The following is an 18,454-nucleotide window of genomic DNA, read 5'->3' as shown; positions in this document are numbered from 1 at the left end:
GTTAACCTGTCTGTTATACTCTCAAGTCTCTGTCATGCACAACTACAGTAAGTGTTCCTATTATCACATGTTCCATCATCACTGATAGAAATCATGAACAGGACAAGGTATTAAAAGAGTCTTACAGCACACCATAAATCTCCCTGAAGTTTAGTGATTCTTGAATTCTAACATGTACCTAACTTGTGGAGGGGCTTCTCTGACCCCACTCTAGAGATCATGATTTAGGAGGTCTGAGACAAGGCCTACAATGTTTTGAAATCTTTCCTAAAGTGAGTTTCAAGTGGTTGATCTGCAGAGCACCTTTGGAAAAACATCATCCAGTCTGATACCAGTCGTTAATCAGCTCCTTCTGGGAATGACCAAAATCCACCCAACTGTTTTCACATCCTGGTCACATTTCCTGTCACTTTTTAGGAAGTTACCATGGGAAAGAAACCTGATCAAATGACTAGCTGAGTCCCAGTCATACAGGTGCTACTGCATTTCCCTGTTCTACCAGTCCTGGTTCGGAAGATCCCCTGGAGAAGGAAATGGCAACCCACTCCAATATTCTTGTCTGGGAAATCCCATGGACAGAGAACCCTGGCAGGCTACAGCCCAGGGAGTTGCAAAGAGTTGGACGCGACTGAGCACACACAGACAAATCAGTCAGTCCTACTAGACTATAAGTGCAAGAAATAATGCAGATGTGATTCGACTTTAATGAATTTCTTCAACTAAGTTTTCCTTATCCTCACTGTCCACAATTTACTCTTTAGTTTCTGATCTAGAATCTTGCCAGGCTTTTAGATTCAAGGTCACCAGTTGGTAGGTAACAAAACCAACTTTCCTCAGCTCTGGAAAGTTACAACTGCCCTCATCTGTCTCTAGACATTTGGAAAATCTGCTTTTAAAACCTCTCAATGATCATGGAGGCTGCAAGTTTCTTCTCAATCTATTCTGGAATGTAATTCACCCAGATCTGAACACCTGAACCCATTTGGAAATGCTTAACAATCTGGACTGGGGACTGGGGAAACAGACTTTTGGAAGGCAAAAACAAAATTTGTGCACACCAGGAGCCAGGAGAAACGAGCAGAGTCCCCACAAGAGACTGAGCCAGACTTGCCTGTGAGTGTCCAGGAGTCACTGGCAGAGGTGTTGGTCAACAGTGGCCTGCTGAGGGGTCAGGGGAACTGAAAACAGCAGTGCGTGCACAAGTCCTTTTGAAGGAGGCTGCCATTACAATTCTCACAGCTACCATAGTTTGGCCTGGGCCAAATTAACAGGGAGGGAACATAGCCCTGCCCATCAACAGAAAATTGGATTAAGATTTACTGAGCATGGCCCTGCCCAGTTTCCTGCACAGTCAGTCTCTCCCATCAGGAAGCTTTCATAAATCTCTTATCCTTATCTATCAGAGGGAAGAGAGAAACTAATCAAACTGATCACATGGACCACAGCCTTGTCCAACTCAATGAAACTATGAGACATGCCCTGTAGGGCCAACCAAGACGGATGTCATGGTAGAGAGGTCTAACAAAATGAGGTCCACTGGAGAAGGGAATGGCAAACCATTTCAGTATTCTTGCCTTGAGAACCCCCAAAACAGTATGAAAGGCAAAAAGATAAGATACTGAAAGATGAACTCTAGGTGTCTAATATGCTACTGTAGAAGAGTGGAGAAATAACTCCAGAAAGAATGAAGAGGCAGAGCCAAAGTGAAAACAATGCCCAGTTGTAGATGTGACTGGTGATGGAAATAAAATCCAATACTATAAAAAACAATATTGCATAGGAACCAAGGCAAATTGGAAGTGGTCAAACAGGAGATGAAAAGAGTAAATGTTGACATTTTAGAAATCACTGAACTAAAATGGACTGGAATGGGTGAATTTAATTCAGATGACCATTATATCTACTACTGTGGGCAAGAATCCCTTAGAAGCAATGAAGTAGCCATCATAGTCAACAAAAGAGTCTGAAATGCAGTACTTTGGTGCAATCTCAAAAATGACAGAATGATCTCTGTTTGTTTCCAAGGCAAACCATTCAGTATCACAGTAATCCAAGTCTATGCCCCAACCAGTAATGCCAAAGAAGCTCAAGTTGAATAGTGCTATGATGACCTACAAGACCTTCTAGAACTAACACCCATCATGGGGGGCTGGAATGCAAAAGTAGGAAGTCAAGAAACACTTGGAGTAACAGGCAAGTTTGGCCTTGGAGTACAAAATGAAGTAAGGCAGTCTAACAGAGTTTTGCCAAGGGAACACACTAGTCACAGCAAACACCCTCTTCCAACAACACAAGAGACAACTCTATACATGGACATCACCAGATGGTCAATTCCAAAATCAGACTGATTATATTCTTTGCGGCCAAAGATGGAGAAGCTCTATACAGTCAGCAAAAACAAGACCAGGAGCCGACTGTGGCTCAGATCATGTACTCCTTATTGCAAAATTCACACTGAAATTGAAGAAAGTAGGGAAAAACCACAAAACCATTCAGGTATGACCTAAATCAAATCCCTTATGATTATACAGTGGAAGTTACAAATAGATTCAAGGGATTAGACCTGATAGAGTGCCTGAAGAACTATGGACGGAGGTTCGTGACATTGTACAGGAGGCAGTGATCGAGACCATCCCCAAGAAAAAGAAATGCAAAAAGGCAAAAATGGTTGTCTGAGGAGGCCTTACAAATAGCTGAGAAAAGAAGAGAAGTGAAAGGCAAAGGAGAAAAGGAAAGGTATACACATCTGAATGCAGAGTTCCAAAGAATAGCAAGGAGAGATAAGAAAGACTTCCTCAGTAATCAGTGCAAAGAAATAGAAGAAAACAACAGAATGGGAAAGACTAGAGATCTCTTCAACAAAATTAGAGACACCAAGGGAACATTTCATGCAAAGATGGGCACAATAAAGGACAGAAATGGTATGAACCTAACAGAAGCAGAAGATATTAAGAAGAGATGGCAAGAACACACAGAAGAACTATATATACAAAAAAGATCTTCATGACCCAAATAAGCACAATAGTGTGATCATTCACCTATAGCCAGACATCCTGGAGTGAGAAGTCAAATGGACCTTAGAAAGCATCACTATGAACAAAGCTAGTGGAGGTGATGGAATTCCAGTTGAGCTATTTCAAATCCTAAAAGATGATGCTGTGAAAGTGCTGCACTGAATATGCCAGCAAATTTGGAAAACTCGGCAGTGGCCACAGGACTGGAAAAGGTCAGTTTTAATCCCTAGAAAAGGCAATGTCAAAGAATGTTCAAACTACTGCACAACTGCACTCATCTCACACACTGGCAAAGTATTGCTCAAAATTCTCCAACTTAGGCTTCAACAGTACATGAACTGAGAACTTCCAGATGTTCAAGCTAGATTTAGAAAAGGCAGAGGAACCACAGATAAAATTGCCAACATCCACTGGATCATTGAAAAAGCAAGAGAGTTCCAGAAAAACATCTATTTCTGCTTTATTGACTATTATGTCAAAGCCTTTGACTGTGTGGATCACACAAACTGTGGAAAGTTCCTCAGGAGATGGGAATACCAGACCACCTTATCTGCCTCCTGAGAAATCTGTATGCAGGTCAAGAAGCAACAGTTAGAACTGGACTTGGAACAACGGACTGGTTCCAAATTGGGAAAGGAGTACATCAAGGCTGTATATTGTCACCCTGCTTATTTAACTTATATGCAGGTTGAGTCATGTGAAATGCCAGGCTTGATGAAGCACAGGTCAGAACCAAGATTGCTGGGAGAAATATCAATAACCTCAGATATGCAGATGACACCACCTTTATGGCAGAAAGTGAAGAAGAACTAAAGAGCCTCTTGATGAAAGTGAAAGAGGAGAGTGAAAATCTGGCTTAAAACTCAACATTCAAAAAACTAAGATCATGGCATCCAGTCCCATCACTTCATGGCAAATAGATGGGGAATCAATGGAAACAGTGAGAGACTTTATTTTCTTGGGCTCTAACATCACCTCAGATGGTGACTGCAGCCATGAAATAAAGAGACACTTATCCTTGGAAGAAAAGCTATGACCAACCTAGACAGCATATTAAAAAGCAGAGATTACTTTGCCAACAAAGGTCTGTCCAGTCAAAGCTATGGTTTTTCCAGTAGTCATGTATGGAGTGAGAGTTGGCCCATAAAGAAAGTTGAGCACTGAAGAATTGATGCTTTGAACTGAGGTTTTGAAGAAGACTCTTGAGAGTCCCTTGGACTGCAAGGAGATCAAATCAGTCAATCCTAAAGGAAATCAGTCCAGAATATTCACTGGAAGAACTGATACTGAAGCTGAAACTCCAATACTTTGGCCTCCTGATGCGAAGAACGGACTCACTGGAAAAGACCTTAATGCTGGTAAAGACTGAAGGCAGGAGAATGGATGACAGAGGATGAGATGGTTTGATGGCATCACCAACTTGACGGACATGCTCAAACGCAAGCTCTGGGAGTCGGTGATGGACAGGGAAGCCTGGCGTGCTGCACTCCATGGGGTTCCAGACACAACTGAGCATTTGAACTGAACTGACCATGTGGAGCTTTCATTCTCTTAGCAGTGACCATTTGACCTTTTTCATTTGCAAGTCATTTTCCTTGGAGAAGGAAATGGCAACCTACTCCAGTATCCTTGCCTGGATAATTCCATGGATGGAGGAGCCTGGCAGGCTACAGTCCATGGGGTTGCAGAGTCAGACATGACTAAGCGACTTCACTTTCACTTTCCTTGACAAACAGGATCTTCAGGGTACTGCTTTCTTTATATCATGCATCAGCAGTATACCTTCAGTATCAAAAAGCAGATCTATCCCCTTTTCATCTCTGTTGATCTAAATATAACTTTAAGTACCCTGAGTCTTCCTTAGCAATTCTTACAAGTCTGTGCTCATTTTTCCACTTGCTATTATTATAGATCTAAGCCTCCTTCTACATTTGCCTTAACTTGACTTCACCTTTTCTATATTTTTTAAAAATTGATCTCAGGCTGGTAAAATAAAAAAATTTAACTGTTGGAGTTGGATGATACACACATAGGGTTCATTAGGCTAGTCTTATTACTTTTGAAATTTATCAAAGAAAAAGTCAAACATGTATAAATACAAATGTTTATACACACACACACACACACACACAGAGAAAGTGAGAGAAGATAGCCCCCATTTCTTCTTCATCGGGATGTATTTTTCTCCCTAAATGTTATTTTAATGGTTGGGGTAATTTGCTTTTTTTTTTTGGTCATGCCGCATGGCTTGCAGAATCTTAGTTCCCCAACCAGGAAATGAACCCAGGCCATGGTAGTGAAAGCACAAATCCTAATCCCTGGACTGCCAGGGAACTCACACAGATAATCTGGCTTTAATGAAGGTCTGAATTGCACTTTCTCTGAATTTCCCAATCCTTTTATTTTCCACCCCAGATTCCTATGCCATTTTTTCTTTGACTGCCTTTTCCTCTGAACTGTTTGAAGTCTACATATCAATACTTCTCCCATCCTATCAGGAATACAAATTTTAAAAGGTTTTTTCACTTAGGAGTAGATTAGTCCCCCCATTATCCTTTAGGGCACTGTATCAAAACATAATAATAAAAGAAAATGACAAAGTGAACCATGAACATGATTTGCTGAAAATATCTGGGTTGCAAAAACAGTATACTGCAAACTTGTAAATAGTTATTATTCTTAAGAATATAATGGGTAAAAATATATTACCCATTAATACAAAGGAAAAACTTTATACACTAAACTGTGGAAATGTATTAATACATTAAATGTATTAATGTATTAATTCCCCAATAATTGGACTAATTATATATTTCTGCTAATAGTTTAATGATTAAAAATCAATTATAAAAAGAAAGAAGAGTTTATGAAGAATAATTCTATTTTTTATTTAAAGAAGCATCTTCTATTTCTAATATGGAATATAAATACTTCATAAGTATTCAACAAATACTAAGTTAAGAGTGTTAAAAAATCACATATGTGGTAAAAACGGACACTACAAATTTTAATGTAAAAATATAAACATTCAGATGAAGAGGTTGGTAGCAAGATATATAACCACACTTAGAAAATATATTTCTTTTCCTATCTCTGTTACTCAAATACTGAAACTTTTTGTGAGTCAGTTAGCTTTTCAAAGTCTGTTTTTCTCTACCAGAATTGGACCTATCAGTGAGAAATGCATTGATGACTGACTAGAAAATTACTTTAAGTGTTCATGAACCTTGGTATCGCATCATCATCCTCTTTACTCTTCCATTTGCTCTGTTATCTTGTCATCAACAGAGACACTACTGAAAATCACTCTACTCTTTTTCACATCCCACCTCTTCTCTTTCATTTATTCAGCTTCAACAAGTCTTAAGTCAACATTTAGCCTTTTAGGGGCTAATAAACATACTCACCCAAAGAAAGTGATGGTACAGATGAAAGGTGAAGTTTTGGGATTCTTGGGGAAAAGATACCTCATACATACAAATGGATGTGTTTACAACTCGTTGGAAGTTAAGATTACAGAGGTCATTCTCTCTATGCTACATTTAACAGTTTTAGTAAAGACAGCTTTGTTTTCACATCAGTTTCTACACACAGGAATGTTACGATAATGCCTGCTATTTTTTTTTTTTTTCACTTACTAAAGAAAAAAAGTTAAAATAAAGTACTTTCTCTCCATTTTTCCATTGACTAAAAGAGGTGTCACCTTTTTATATTTTACTTTGGAAAAGAAAGGCTCATCAAAATTAAAATGACCTTAGCCTAGGACCATTATAAAACACATACATTTGCCCCCAAAGATCTCTGAGTAGTAGTAGTAGTAGTAATGAAAGTCTCTCAGTCATGTCAGACTCTTTGCGACCCCATGGACTATACAGTCCATGGAATTCTCTAGGCCAGAATACTGGGTAGCCTTTCCCTTCTTCAGGGGATCTTTCCAACCCAGGGATTAAACCCAGGTCTCCCACATTTCAGGCAGATTCTTCATCAGCTGAGCCACAAGAAAAGCATAAAAATACTGGAGTGGGTAGCCTATCCCTTATCCAGAGGATCTTCCCAACCCAGGAATTGAACTGGGGTGTCCTGCATTGCAGGAAGATTCTTTACCAACTGAGAGGGAAGCCCCAAAGATCTCTGAAGTCCTGGTTAAATCTCTTTCTCTGACCAGCATGTCTCACACAGAGCTAATGCTCAATGAATGTTGCTACTGAATAAGGACCTTTAAAAAAGATGGCAGTCCTGTGAGGGATAGACGAACTTGAACCAATAATTCCTTTTTTCATTCATTCACTCAACATTATTAAACATTTATAATAATATAATGCTTTCAGACATTCAATAAATACACAAACTGTGAAAACATAATATGGTAAGGAATATTTATACTTCCCTATTTTTTAGGAATTCTATTGCATACTTCACATATAGTTTTATGAATGTAAATGACCTTACCTCTCTTACAGATAGCTGCGGTGGGAAGGAGACTGACAATACCAAGTTGGTGAATTCAAACCCAGAGGCCTCAACCTTCTGGCACACCTAAAAAAGTATTACATAGAAAGTATTTATTTCATAAAAAATGTGTTATACAGATTTCTAGGAACTGCTGAAAATTTTACAGGAATCTTCATAACTTGAATTTTTGGTCCAAGAGACAGCACTGCAAAACTTCTAAACTTTTGTCTTTGAGTAGGAAACTCTCACAAACATCCTGAAATCAAATATTTGATATCACGAGGCATCAAGATATCAAAAATATCTTGATATAATATCAAGAGCCAGGACTCACCTGCAGAATAATCTATTGAATGTCAAAATACTGTTCTAGTAAGTCACCTGATAATTCAGAAAAGATTTTAAACAAAATAGGTACTCTTAACACCTAGCAACAAAAAGCAATCTCACCTTCAATCATGTACCTTTCACAAAGCTGTAATACTCATCTTTTCTAGACACTGAGAGGTCTCAAAAAGAACTGTTTCTCTAACTCCTTAGCTATGTTAAACAGCAAAAGGGAAACTGCCATATTTTGTTCAATTGAACAGCACTCATAACAGAAATACATGAATACATACTTCATTGATTTTTTTCAGACATGTTGATAAAAAGGTAATTTGAGAATAATAGACTTCGTTTTTTAAAAAATTTAAGAAAATATTCCAATGATCCATTTGTGTGAAACAAGTTAAAATGAATGGCATTCTTCCTTTGGATACAGGCCTTAGAACTGAAAATCTTTATATATTACACATTAATTTTAAAAAAAACAGTGTACCTTTTTAATGAACTCTTTTTCACAGAAATCTTGAAGAATTCCTAGGCATACATTGCATACATTTAAATTCGAGTTCTTGGAAGAACTGCTTCCATCTTCAGTCACTGAGAGCTTTCCCTCTCCATTTTGACTCAGACTATCCATCCCATCAATCTGATCTTCTGGTTCTTGGAGTCGAATTTTCTTGGGAGGAGGGTTTGGAACTTCAGAAACTGATTCATCTTCTTCAGCTTCCAGAAATTTTTGTAGTTCACGGAGCAACTCCTGAAAAGTTAATTAAAAAGAAAAAATAATGACTCTTTGACAATATCCTTAACAGGAATGAAAATTATGACATTTCATAGACTTATGCAATGCTGCTTTACATCAATTCTGGAGCAACGAATTTGTTTTATATAACCAGCACTGGCTTTAGGGAGAATTTAGAAGAGATTTACCTAGTTCCTATAATATGTGCGTGAATATTTTTTCAAAAGGGTTTCATACATCAGAGGAGCTAAATTCTTAAATCTGAGATGGAAAAGCTCCATTAACAAATTTACTAATTTGATTTGTAGTTCTGCTTTGATGATCATTCACTTGTTAATTTCAGCAACACAAACAAAACAAAAAACTTCAATTCTAATTATTAACAAGTAGAAATGCAAACTGAATTTCCATTCATGTTAGATTATTTAATAATCTCACAACCACGAAAATCTCATATGTACAATGTTTAATATAAAATCTAAAAAATTAGATTCAAAGTCTACTAAGTAAAAATAATTTCAAGGCAATCAACTACACAAAGGTAAACAGATGCTGGCAATGCTGAAATTTGGCATCATAATTACATACCACTAATAGGCAATTATTGAAAAAAGCTCTTTGCTACATTCTGATTTCCCTAATTTCTGTCACTCTTAGTATTGGAATGTAAATTGTGGCACTGCTTTCAAACCTTCTCATATTTCAGACATTCCACTCATCTAAATATTCAGAGGACTTTTCTTCTGTTTTGTCTAAATTAGGCAGATATTATTCAGTTGCTGAATAAATATCCCTTTGAAATTCACTCACGTTACAATTTACTGACTCCAAAGGAAAAAATCTTTCACTCAAACAAATTTAATTCATTTTATTAAGACATTAGTTTTCCTATTAAATCTTTAACAGAGAAATATGTACTCATACATATATACACATACAGGTATATTATGGCCCACACAAACATGTTTATTATTACCTAAGATCTATAATGTCAATAAACATTGTACAGATATATTAATATGTATGTGCACATATATGATATGATTAGAAAATACCAAAATATAAGTATATTTACCCAATAAAGTCCTCAGATATTTTCATGTTTATTTACATAAAATGATATATTAGTTGGTAACACTAAGTCTCTATACAAAACTTACAACATATGTATCAAACAATGTATTTGAATATAATTGAAGAGAGTTACATAAACTCAATCTTACTACTTTGTAGTTATTATGCATATAAATGATACAGATATATTTATTCGTTATCATAGCATATGTACCATTTTCAGTTTTCAAAGTGTTTTCACATACGTTATTAGATATTGTCCCTTAAAATCCTGTGAGGTGGATGTTATCATCAATCCCATTTACAGAGGAGAAAACTGAAGCTGGAAAGTGGTGGAACTGGGGTTCAAATCCATGTCTTCTAGCTCCAAATTCTAGGCTTTGGATTCAGACAGACAGTTCATATCCTAGCTTGCTCACTTAATAGCTGTGTAACTTTGGGCAGGTTGCTTAACCTCTCTGTGTCTCAGTTTCGTCATCTGAAAATAGAGATAATCATAGTATGTACTTACCTGATAGGTTATTATGAGGATTATATGAGCACTTGACATATAAAAATGTATATGAATACCGGACATAATTACTAATTTCCAAGATAATAGAAATGATTAATACATAGAAGGAATGACCGCTGTTGCTAACTCCTGGGAAATTTTTTTTCTGTCTGTGACATGTGCAGCATGTGGGATCTTAGTTCCCCAACCAGGGATTGAACCCATGCCCCCTGAAATGGAAGCACAAATTCTTAACCACTAGATAGCCAGGGAAGTCTCTGGGAAATTTTTTTTTAATTATAGGAAACTGAGCATGCAGGCACGCATGTGTGTGAATTTGTACTGCTTATATAAGTACATATTTATATACATATATAATTACTATCTGCCTCTTAAATGAATATCACTATTAGAGTAAAATACATTTCACAAAATGTTATATATCTTATATGAAATATTCTATAAAATGTCAAAGTTCTCTGTATATTACCATAAATGTCAAAGACCTCAGTATATTACTTTTTTGTTATGAATAGCAGCAAGTGATGATAGATGATAAGCATTTACTTCTAGAAAGTTACAAGTACCCCTATTTAAATACAAGTGGTAAAACAGAAAAAGAAAAAAAAGCAAACAAACTCATAATGCTTCCACCCCCTTCTGTTACGTTTTACTAAAATCTGGTGAGAAACACTATTTTGTGATATTCTGTCTAGATAGTCTTTAGGAAAGGTCTATGCAACATTAAATGTACCAGGAAATTGCTCCACAAAGATCCTACTATATTAAATGCTACATATAATCACTTAAGAAGGAACTTACATTTATATGGTAATGGAAATTCTAAAATTATCATTATCAGTAATTATTTCATTAGTTTTTTAATGAAGATACTTGCTCTCAAATACACAGGTACTGACTTTAAAAATAGAGACCCTTTCTTAACTTTAGAAAGAAAGAAAATACCTTGTAGGGAAGTTTGTATGGTGCATGAAAATCCACACCACAGAATCTGAAGATACATCTTGGACAGGTACCAGTACTGAGCAACAACTGGGCCACATGCTTGTTTTCCACAGTCAGAGGAAACATATTCAGTAATTGCAACTAAAAAAGAAGAATAAGTAAAACTAATGAGCATCTTTTGTGCTTTACTTTCACAGACAAATATACGGTCACCTTTAAGGATAAGACTCTTCAAGGATAAAAAGTTCATATTTGGAAATCACTATTTGGTACTCTCCAATAACGTTGCTTTCATTACATGCATATTGAAACATAAACTCGAACCAATTTATTAGATGGATCAGGTAAAAGTTTCTAGCTGTCGAGGATTCAACATTCTAGATTATGATAAGTGCATCAACATAACTAAATCAATCAAAAGAAATAAAAATAAAACAAATAAAATATGGTTGTCTCTGAGGAGGATAATGAAAACAAGAATAAAGACTGTAATTCTGCTTTTTATTTTGTACCATTCAGTACTGTTTGAGAACACAGAGTAGTAAATTCGATCAACTTTCCTCTTAGAAATCAAAAATGAGTCTGCTAGCAGTTTCCCTGGTGGTTCAGTGGTAAAGAATCTGCCTGCCAATGCAGGAGAAACAGTTTTGATTCCTGGTTCAGGAAGATCACCACGCTGCAAAGCAACTAAGCCCATGTGCCACAAGAGAGTAGTCCCCGCTTGCCACAACCAGAGAAAAGCAGGTGCAGCAATGAAGACCCGTACAGCCAAGAATAAATATTTTATATTTTTGCTAGAAAAAATAATCAGATCATTCTATGTTAGGTAATACTTGACTGACCTTAATGATAGATAAGCAGACAAGTATTCAAAATAAAATGATCAGTAGATTCAGTCCAGGTTCAATGCACGATACTGGATGCTTGGGGCTGGTGCACTGGGACGACCCAGAGGGATGGTATGGGGAGGGAGGAGGGAGGAGGGTTCAGGATGGGGAACACATGTATACCTGTGGTGGATTCATTTTGATATTCGGCAAAACTAATACAATTATGTAAAGTTTAAAAATAAAATAAAATTAATTGAAAAAAAAAGTCAATTTTACTTTGATGAAATAATAACTAAAAAACAACCAACTATTAGCAAAGTGAGAACAATCTATTCTTTCCATACACAAGTAAAAATTCCAACAAAAACAAATTAAATGCAAAATATTTCAGAGCAATTGTTGTCTAAAACAACTCAATTTGAAAAAACTCACTTAGAAGTAAATACTCCATAGAGAATAAGCTCTTGTTGCCTGGAAGGAGGGGTAATAAAAATTAAATTATGAAATCATTCTTTTGGGGGGCAGGGTCTTCTGATTAATGAATCAGCTCACATTAATTTAAAATGAGGAACTAGTGATGTTTTATAAAACCATAATTGCAAGGTAATGGTACTGCTGCTGCTGCTAAGTCACTTTAGTCGTGTCCGACTCTGTGTGACCCCATAGATAGCAGCCCACCAGGCTCCCCCGTCCCTGGGATTCTCCAGGCAAGAACACTGGAGTGGGTTGCCATTTCCTTCTCCAATGCATGAAAATGAAAAGTGAAAGGGAAGTCACTCAGTCGTGTCTGACTCTTCGAGACCCCATGGACTGCAGCCCACCAGGCTCCTCCGTCCATGGGATTCTCCAGGCAAGAGTACTGGAGTGGGGTGCCATTGCCTTCTCCCAGTAATGGTACTGAGGTACTGATAAACAACTGGCACCTTTAATTTGTGCAATGTCATAATTCAAACGAACTTGCTTAATATGAGTGGGAGACTGAAGCTCTTACCAACTGCTTACTATGAAGATGTGACTCTTAGAATCAGTTTATGTTTTCTAACCTTTTAAACCCACTACTAAATGCAACTTTCTAAATGTTTGTGGCCACTTATCAAGAGTAGATCCTTAACAGAAATTAATGAAGACAGGTAGATAGTTCTATGGAATTCTTCACCATAAAAATCAGTTGAGCAGGCAAGACTACAAACAACAGATTGCCTGTGGCTGGGTTCTAATTCAGTTAAATATGTGCAGTTGGGAGGGAGAGGCAGGGAAGGAAATCAGGTCTGTCTGGACACACCAGTGAAAACACCCAGATTGGGAAACACTGATTTAGGGTTGCCCAAGTAAATTGGAGCTTGGAAAGTAAAGAATTGGGCTGGAAGAAGCACAAGCTGGAAATCAAGATTGCCGGGAGAAATATCAATAACCTCAGATATGCAGATGACACCACCCTTATGGCAGAAAGGGAAGAGGAACTAAAAAGCCTCTTGATGAAAGTGAAAGAGGAGAGTTAAAAAGTTGGCTTAAAGCTCAACATTCAGAAAACGAAGATCGTGGCATCTGGTCCTATCAATTCATGGGAAATAGATGGGGAAACAGTGGAAACAGTGGCAGACTTTATTTTGGGGGGCTCCAAATCACTGCAGATGGTGATTGCAGCCATGAAATTAAAAGACACTCCTTGGAAGGAAAGTTACGACCAACCTAGATAGCATATTCAAAAGCAGAGACATTACTTTGCCAACAAAGATCTGTCTAGTCAAGGCTATGGTTTTTCCAGTAGTCATGTATGGATGTGAGAGTTGGACTGTGAAGAAAGCTAAGTGCCAAAAAATTGATGCTTTTGAACTGTGGTGTTGGAGAAGACTCTTGAGAGACCCTTGGACTGCAAGGAGGTCCAACCAGTCCATTCTAAAGGAGATAAGCCCTGGGTGTTCTTTGGAAGGAATGATGCTAAAGCTGAAACTCCAGTACTTTGGTCACCTCATGTGAAGAGTTGACTCATTGCAAAAGACTCTGATGCTGGGAGGGATTGGGGGCAGGAGGAGAAGGGGACGACAGAGGATGAGACGGCTGGATGGCATCACCGACTCGATGGACGTGAGTCTGAGTGAACTCAGGGAGTTGGTGATGGACAGGGAGGCCTGGCGTGCTGCAATTCAAGGGGTCGCAAAGAGTCGGACACGACTGAGTGACTGAACTGAACTGAAGTAAAGAGTATGTGGAGAACACTCTTTACAAAAAGAAGCTCTGTGTGACCATTATTTACAAAAGATCTGAATCTCTTCCCCTAGCCCATTTAATCTAACAGTTTGGTGCTGTTAGAGAAGGGGTTGGCATTCTTTAAGAAGCTGATTGTCAGCATTTAAAGTGTATCCCTGATGCACTGGCCTCACAGAGAAACTGTCTCTATCTTGTCCCTTTATCTTTTCTCCTTTCCATTAGCTAAGGTTAAGGATTTCATTTAATTGAGAATTAAGCTTTAATTAGAAAGAGAAACAAATAAACCCTCCTGACCAAAAAAAAAAAAAAATCCATGAGTGATGTTTAAAAAGGACACTTTGTACCGAAGGTTTCACTGGAGACTTTACTCTTTGTTAAAATGTATGTTTTACCTTTCCTTTGGCTTAAAGACAATGTTTGTTCCTCTAGTGGGATGACTAGAATGAAAGGATCAGGCAAGTCAATAAATGACACATCATAATCTCTTAGCTCTAAAAAATTCTCAAACCTGTTTAGAATTAGGAAAACTCCCGACTTGAGTAATTTGAAGAGGTCTTAAAAAGCAGAACAAAACCCTGTTCTGTAATTATGTTAGTGGATTTAGAAACTTCTCAAGATCATTTTTGGCAACCCACTCCAGTGTTCTTGCCTGGAGAATCCCAGGGACGGGGAAGCCTGGTGGGCTGCCTCTATGGGGTCGCACAGAGTCGGACACGACTGAAAGGACTTAGCAGTAGCAGCAGCAGCAGCAAGATCATTTTTATCTGGCAACCATCTAGCGACTTCCCAAGCATGTTAACACTGTTGGGAGAAAATAGGCTGTGCCTTAAATTTGGATTCAAGTGTACAGCGCTGAAATGATAGGATTTCATAAAACATGAGAAATCAGTTATTGCATATTAGATTTCTTCTCTTTGAAGGCAAGCCTTGAGAAATACATCCCGTGCTGTACGGTCTTCATTGTTGGTTGCCTTCAAGATAGTTGCTTTCAGTTTACGTGTGTACACAAACAACTGGAACATATTGCAACAGAACCTCTTCCCAGGTGTCAGGATCCCTAGAGTCTCTTCTCCATAAACCAGCGGTAACTCGCCCGGTCCCTGGTTTACTAGAGGAGAGGATGAATTTTCTCTTCACATCTCCGACGATTACAGAAATTATTTATGGCAAAGGAGCAGGCAAAATACCCAGGCTGAGTCTCACATCCTGGGAACTTTTAAAACTCATTTTCATACAGAAGGGGATCAATTCGTTTTGTGGGGTGGGGTGTGGATTTTTTAAATAAGGAGATGCTCGTAACTTCATCGCGCTACCGATACGCTCTGCAGTGGAATCTAATTTCTAGAAAGTTCATCCCCAGGTCTAACCTCGAGTCTTCGGCCAACCAAGCAAGCCCTTCTCCCCTTCACTCAGATCCAAAAAACTTCCCACGCACCCCTTCTTGCTATCAAAGCTTCTCCAGAAGGAAGGCAACGATCCCCTCCATCCACACCTCTCCGGCACCCAGTCCGCAACCCCTCACCTCAGACCTCCTAGCCTCACCTTCTCCCAGGACGCCGGAGCCTGAAATTTAACCCCTTCCAGCCCTCGGAGAGAACGGGGAAGACTAAAGACAACGCACCTATTGCGTCTAGCAATTCTGTTCCCCGGGGAAACAAGAGCTTTAGAACGAAAGTACCAGGTCTCTCACGCGAGGACTGAGAGAACTCTCTCTCCCCTGCATGTTGGCAAGGAAATCAGTCAAGATGCCTGGCCAGTCGCAACACACCCTGCCTCCTTCGCGGGGGGAGAAGTGCGTGGAGAATTACTCCGGGAGGGTGCGGGACTTGTCCCAAGGAAGCCTCCGTGGGACTCCCGACGTCTGGGGCACTGTAGCCGCTGCCGGAAATATCGATGAACTCTTATCCTCGGTTTAGAATGGAAATTCTTTCTAGGACAAATAAAAAGAGATCATTTCTTCCCATGGATTAGTGGTATAGATCTAGACTGTAATCCCAAGCAGCAAAGCACCACGAGCCACATCCTGACTTCAGGGGCGGTCCGGGTGGAGGGCTCGGCGCTCTGCAAGTTGTGCCTGGCGTTCAAGCGGCCGGTGTCCCGGGGCCTGGAGAGTCCCAGTTCCGAGCGGGAGCTGAGAGGAGGCGGAGATGGCGTCCCAGCCGCCGCCTCCCCCGAAACCCTGGGAGACCCGCCGGATTCCGGGGACCGGGCCGGGACCAGGACCCGGCCCCACTTTCCAGTGAGTGTGCGATTCTTCAGGCCGCGAGTTTTGTGGGCCGCAGCGCGGACTTGGCAGGAGGCGGTTGAGGCCGTTGTTGGTGCTCAGGTGTCCCCTCCCCCTCTCCACCAGCTCCCACCCGCACCCTTTCGGGGGTCGAGGTGCAGCCGGGGCGTCTGCAGGGGTAGTTTCGGTGTCAGACAGCTGTTTCTGATTCGGCAGCTCTCGATAGCGACGTTTTCCAGGGGGTGCCTGTGCGCCTGTGTGGGTGTGGGTGCTCGGAAGCAAGGGGCAGGTACCTTTCTCTTTTCTTCTCTTTGAGGGACACTGAACTGCTTGATTCTTTTTCCTCCGCCATCTCCACCTTAAAGAGACTTTCGGTCCTTTGTAGGTGAGAGAGACATTTGCCCAGCCCCTCTCATTAGGGAGCAAAGTCTCTGAAGCCTTTAACCATCTCTCTACAAGTTGGTGAAAGCCCAAAAGGTCACTTTTACGCAACTACAACTCAAGCCTGTGCCCTGCGTTCTTTTCCAGCATAACCCAGCCTTGTTTCGGATAGAGATTGGTGAAAGCAACTTGAAAGCGAGAGTTCAAAACTGAGGCCTAACGGTGGCCTTTGTGTGCTACATAGCGAGTGATTTTTTTTTCCTAAGGCCTATGGTTTTTTTATTTTAATCGGTGTTAAATGAATCTACAACTCAAAAAAGGTTAAAATAGAATTAAAGAGGAGAATTTCACGGCCTGTGTGATATGTGTTGGGTGGATCGGGACTTCTTTTTAATTTTTTAAAATTTTATATTAGAGTATAGTTTTATTTTATTTTGGAACATAACAACAGTGTTGTGTTAGTTTCAGGTGTACAGCAAAGTGATTCAGTCATACATATACATGTGTCCTTTTTCACGTTCTTTTCCCATTTAGGTTATTTCAGAATATTAAGCAGTTTTCTCTGTGCTGTACAGTAGATCCTTGTTGATTATCTAAATACAGCAGTGTGTACATATCAGTCCCAGACTCCCAATCTATTCCTCCCCCACACCCTTCGCCCCTGGTAACCATAAGTTCGTTCTCTAAGTCTGTGGATCTGGACATCTTAATTCAGATGGTGAGACTGGAATGTCAGATCACCTACTATGGTATGTTTCTTTACATAGAAATCGTGAACATACTGGAATGAATTTCTGCTATGTTCTGAAATCTAGTTATCTTTTATTAAGATGTTTGAGCACAATTGCTACTTTATTTAATAATGATAGGCACATAAGTAATAAGGTTTAATTATGCTGTTAAGCTGGGTGACACTTTCTGCTACCTTTTTTATGAGTGGTTGACTCTCTTTAAAAATTTGGACTGCTCTTGGGAAGAGCAAACTTTTATTCTTGATTCTGGTTAAGTTCTGTTTATGTAAAATTAACCATTTCCCCACTTTTTAAGAAAATGTGAATTGTAATATGTTAAACACCTAGAGACTGGTAGAGACTAAGATGATAAATACTCATGTATTAACTCCCAGCTTTAAGCAGTTAGTAACATTTTGCCAGATTTGCCACAGGTCTTTTACAAAATAAAAATTAGAGCAACGGTTAAACCCTCCCATTCTTCTTTCCTACAGTAACTACTGTCCCTATTTGGTGTTTACTGTGCATAATGTTTTTGTTAGAGGAGGAAATGGCAACCCACTCCAGTATTCTTGCCCAGGAAGTCCCATGGACCAGAGAAGCCTGGTGGGCTACAGTCCATGGGGGTCGCAAGAGTTGGACACAACTTAGGAACTAAACCACACCACCAATGTTTTTATACTTTAGTATTTGGGTTTGTGTGTACATTACATATGTATGTATGTATTATTTAGTGTATTTTTAAACTTCAAATAAATATTATCAAACTGTATGTTTGCATAGTGTTTTTCCACTAAGTATTATTTGAAATTTATCTTTTTCATTCATATAAGCTGTACAGGCATACCTGGGAGATATTGCAGATTGGGCTCCAGACCACTGCAATAAGTGGAATATTGCAGTAAAGCAAGTCGCATGAGTTTTTTGGTTTCCCAGTGCATATAAAAGTTATGTTTACACTCTATTGAAGTCTGTACAGTAGCATTTTGTCTAAAGAAATAATGTACATACC

At 39.1% G+C, this 18,454-nt stretch overlaps 2 protein-coding genes across 18 annotated transcripts in view; one reads left to right on the top strand and one right to left on the bottom strand.

Moving 5' to 3' along the window:
* The window catches only part of PUS10 (pseudouridine synthase 10), an 85,766-nt gene extending 69,618 nt beyond the window's left edge, over window positions 1–16,148 (bottom strand). For 5 of the 17 annotated variants that reach the window (XR_015136860.1, XR_015136859.1, XR_015136861.1 and 2 more), the window contains exons 1-4: window positions 15,649–15,749; window positions 11,069–11,209; window positions 8,287–8,550; window positions 7,464–7,550 (exon numbers count right to left, since the gene is read on the bottom strand). Coding sequence is in view for 12 of the 17 variants with exons in the window: in XM_086326772.1 (XP_086182898.1) it covers window positions 7,464–7,550; window positions 8,287–8,550; window positions 11,069–11,194 (477 nt within the window). In the remaining 5 variants the exon portion in view is untranslated. Of the gene's footprint in view, window positions 1–7,463; window positions 7,551–8,286; window positions 8,551–9,854; window positions 10,088–11,068; window positions 11,210–15,473 lie in introns of all 17 variants that reach the window. The other 12 variants (XR_015136862.1, XM_086326776.1, XR_015136863.1 and 9 more) reach the window with 8 other exon arrangements.
* A 74-nt stretch (window positions 16,149–16,222) lies between these two features.
* The window catches only part of PEX13 (peroxisomal biogenesis factor 13), a 32,975-nt gene continuing 30,743 nt past the window's right edge, over window positions 16,223–18,454 (top strand). The window contains exon 1 of the mRNA XM_086326781.1: window positions 16,223–16,345. Coding sequence (XP_086182907.1) covers window positions 16,254–16,345 — 92 coding nt within the window. The 5' untranslated portion in view covers window positions 16,223–16,253. The remainder of the gene's footprint in view (window positions 16,346–18,454) is intronic.

Source organism: Bos grunniens, chromosome 11, assembly GCF_055505025.1.
Source record: "Bos grunniens cultivar Pamir isolate PY7600 chromosome 11, Bosgru_T2T1.0, whole genome shotgun sequence".
Classification (NCBI taxonomy): Eukaryota; Metazoa; Chordata; class Mammalia; order Artiodactyla; family Bovidae; genus Bos; species Bos grunniens.
Note: the sequence above shows the minus strand (reverse complement) of the source record. Positions and strands in the feature narration are given on the sequence as shown.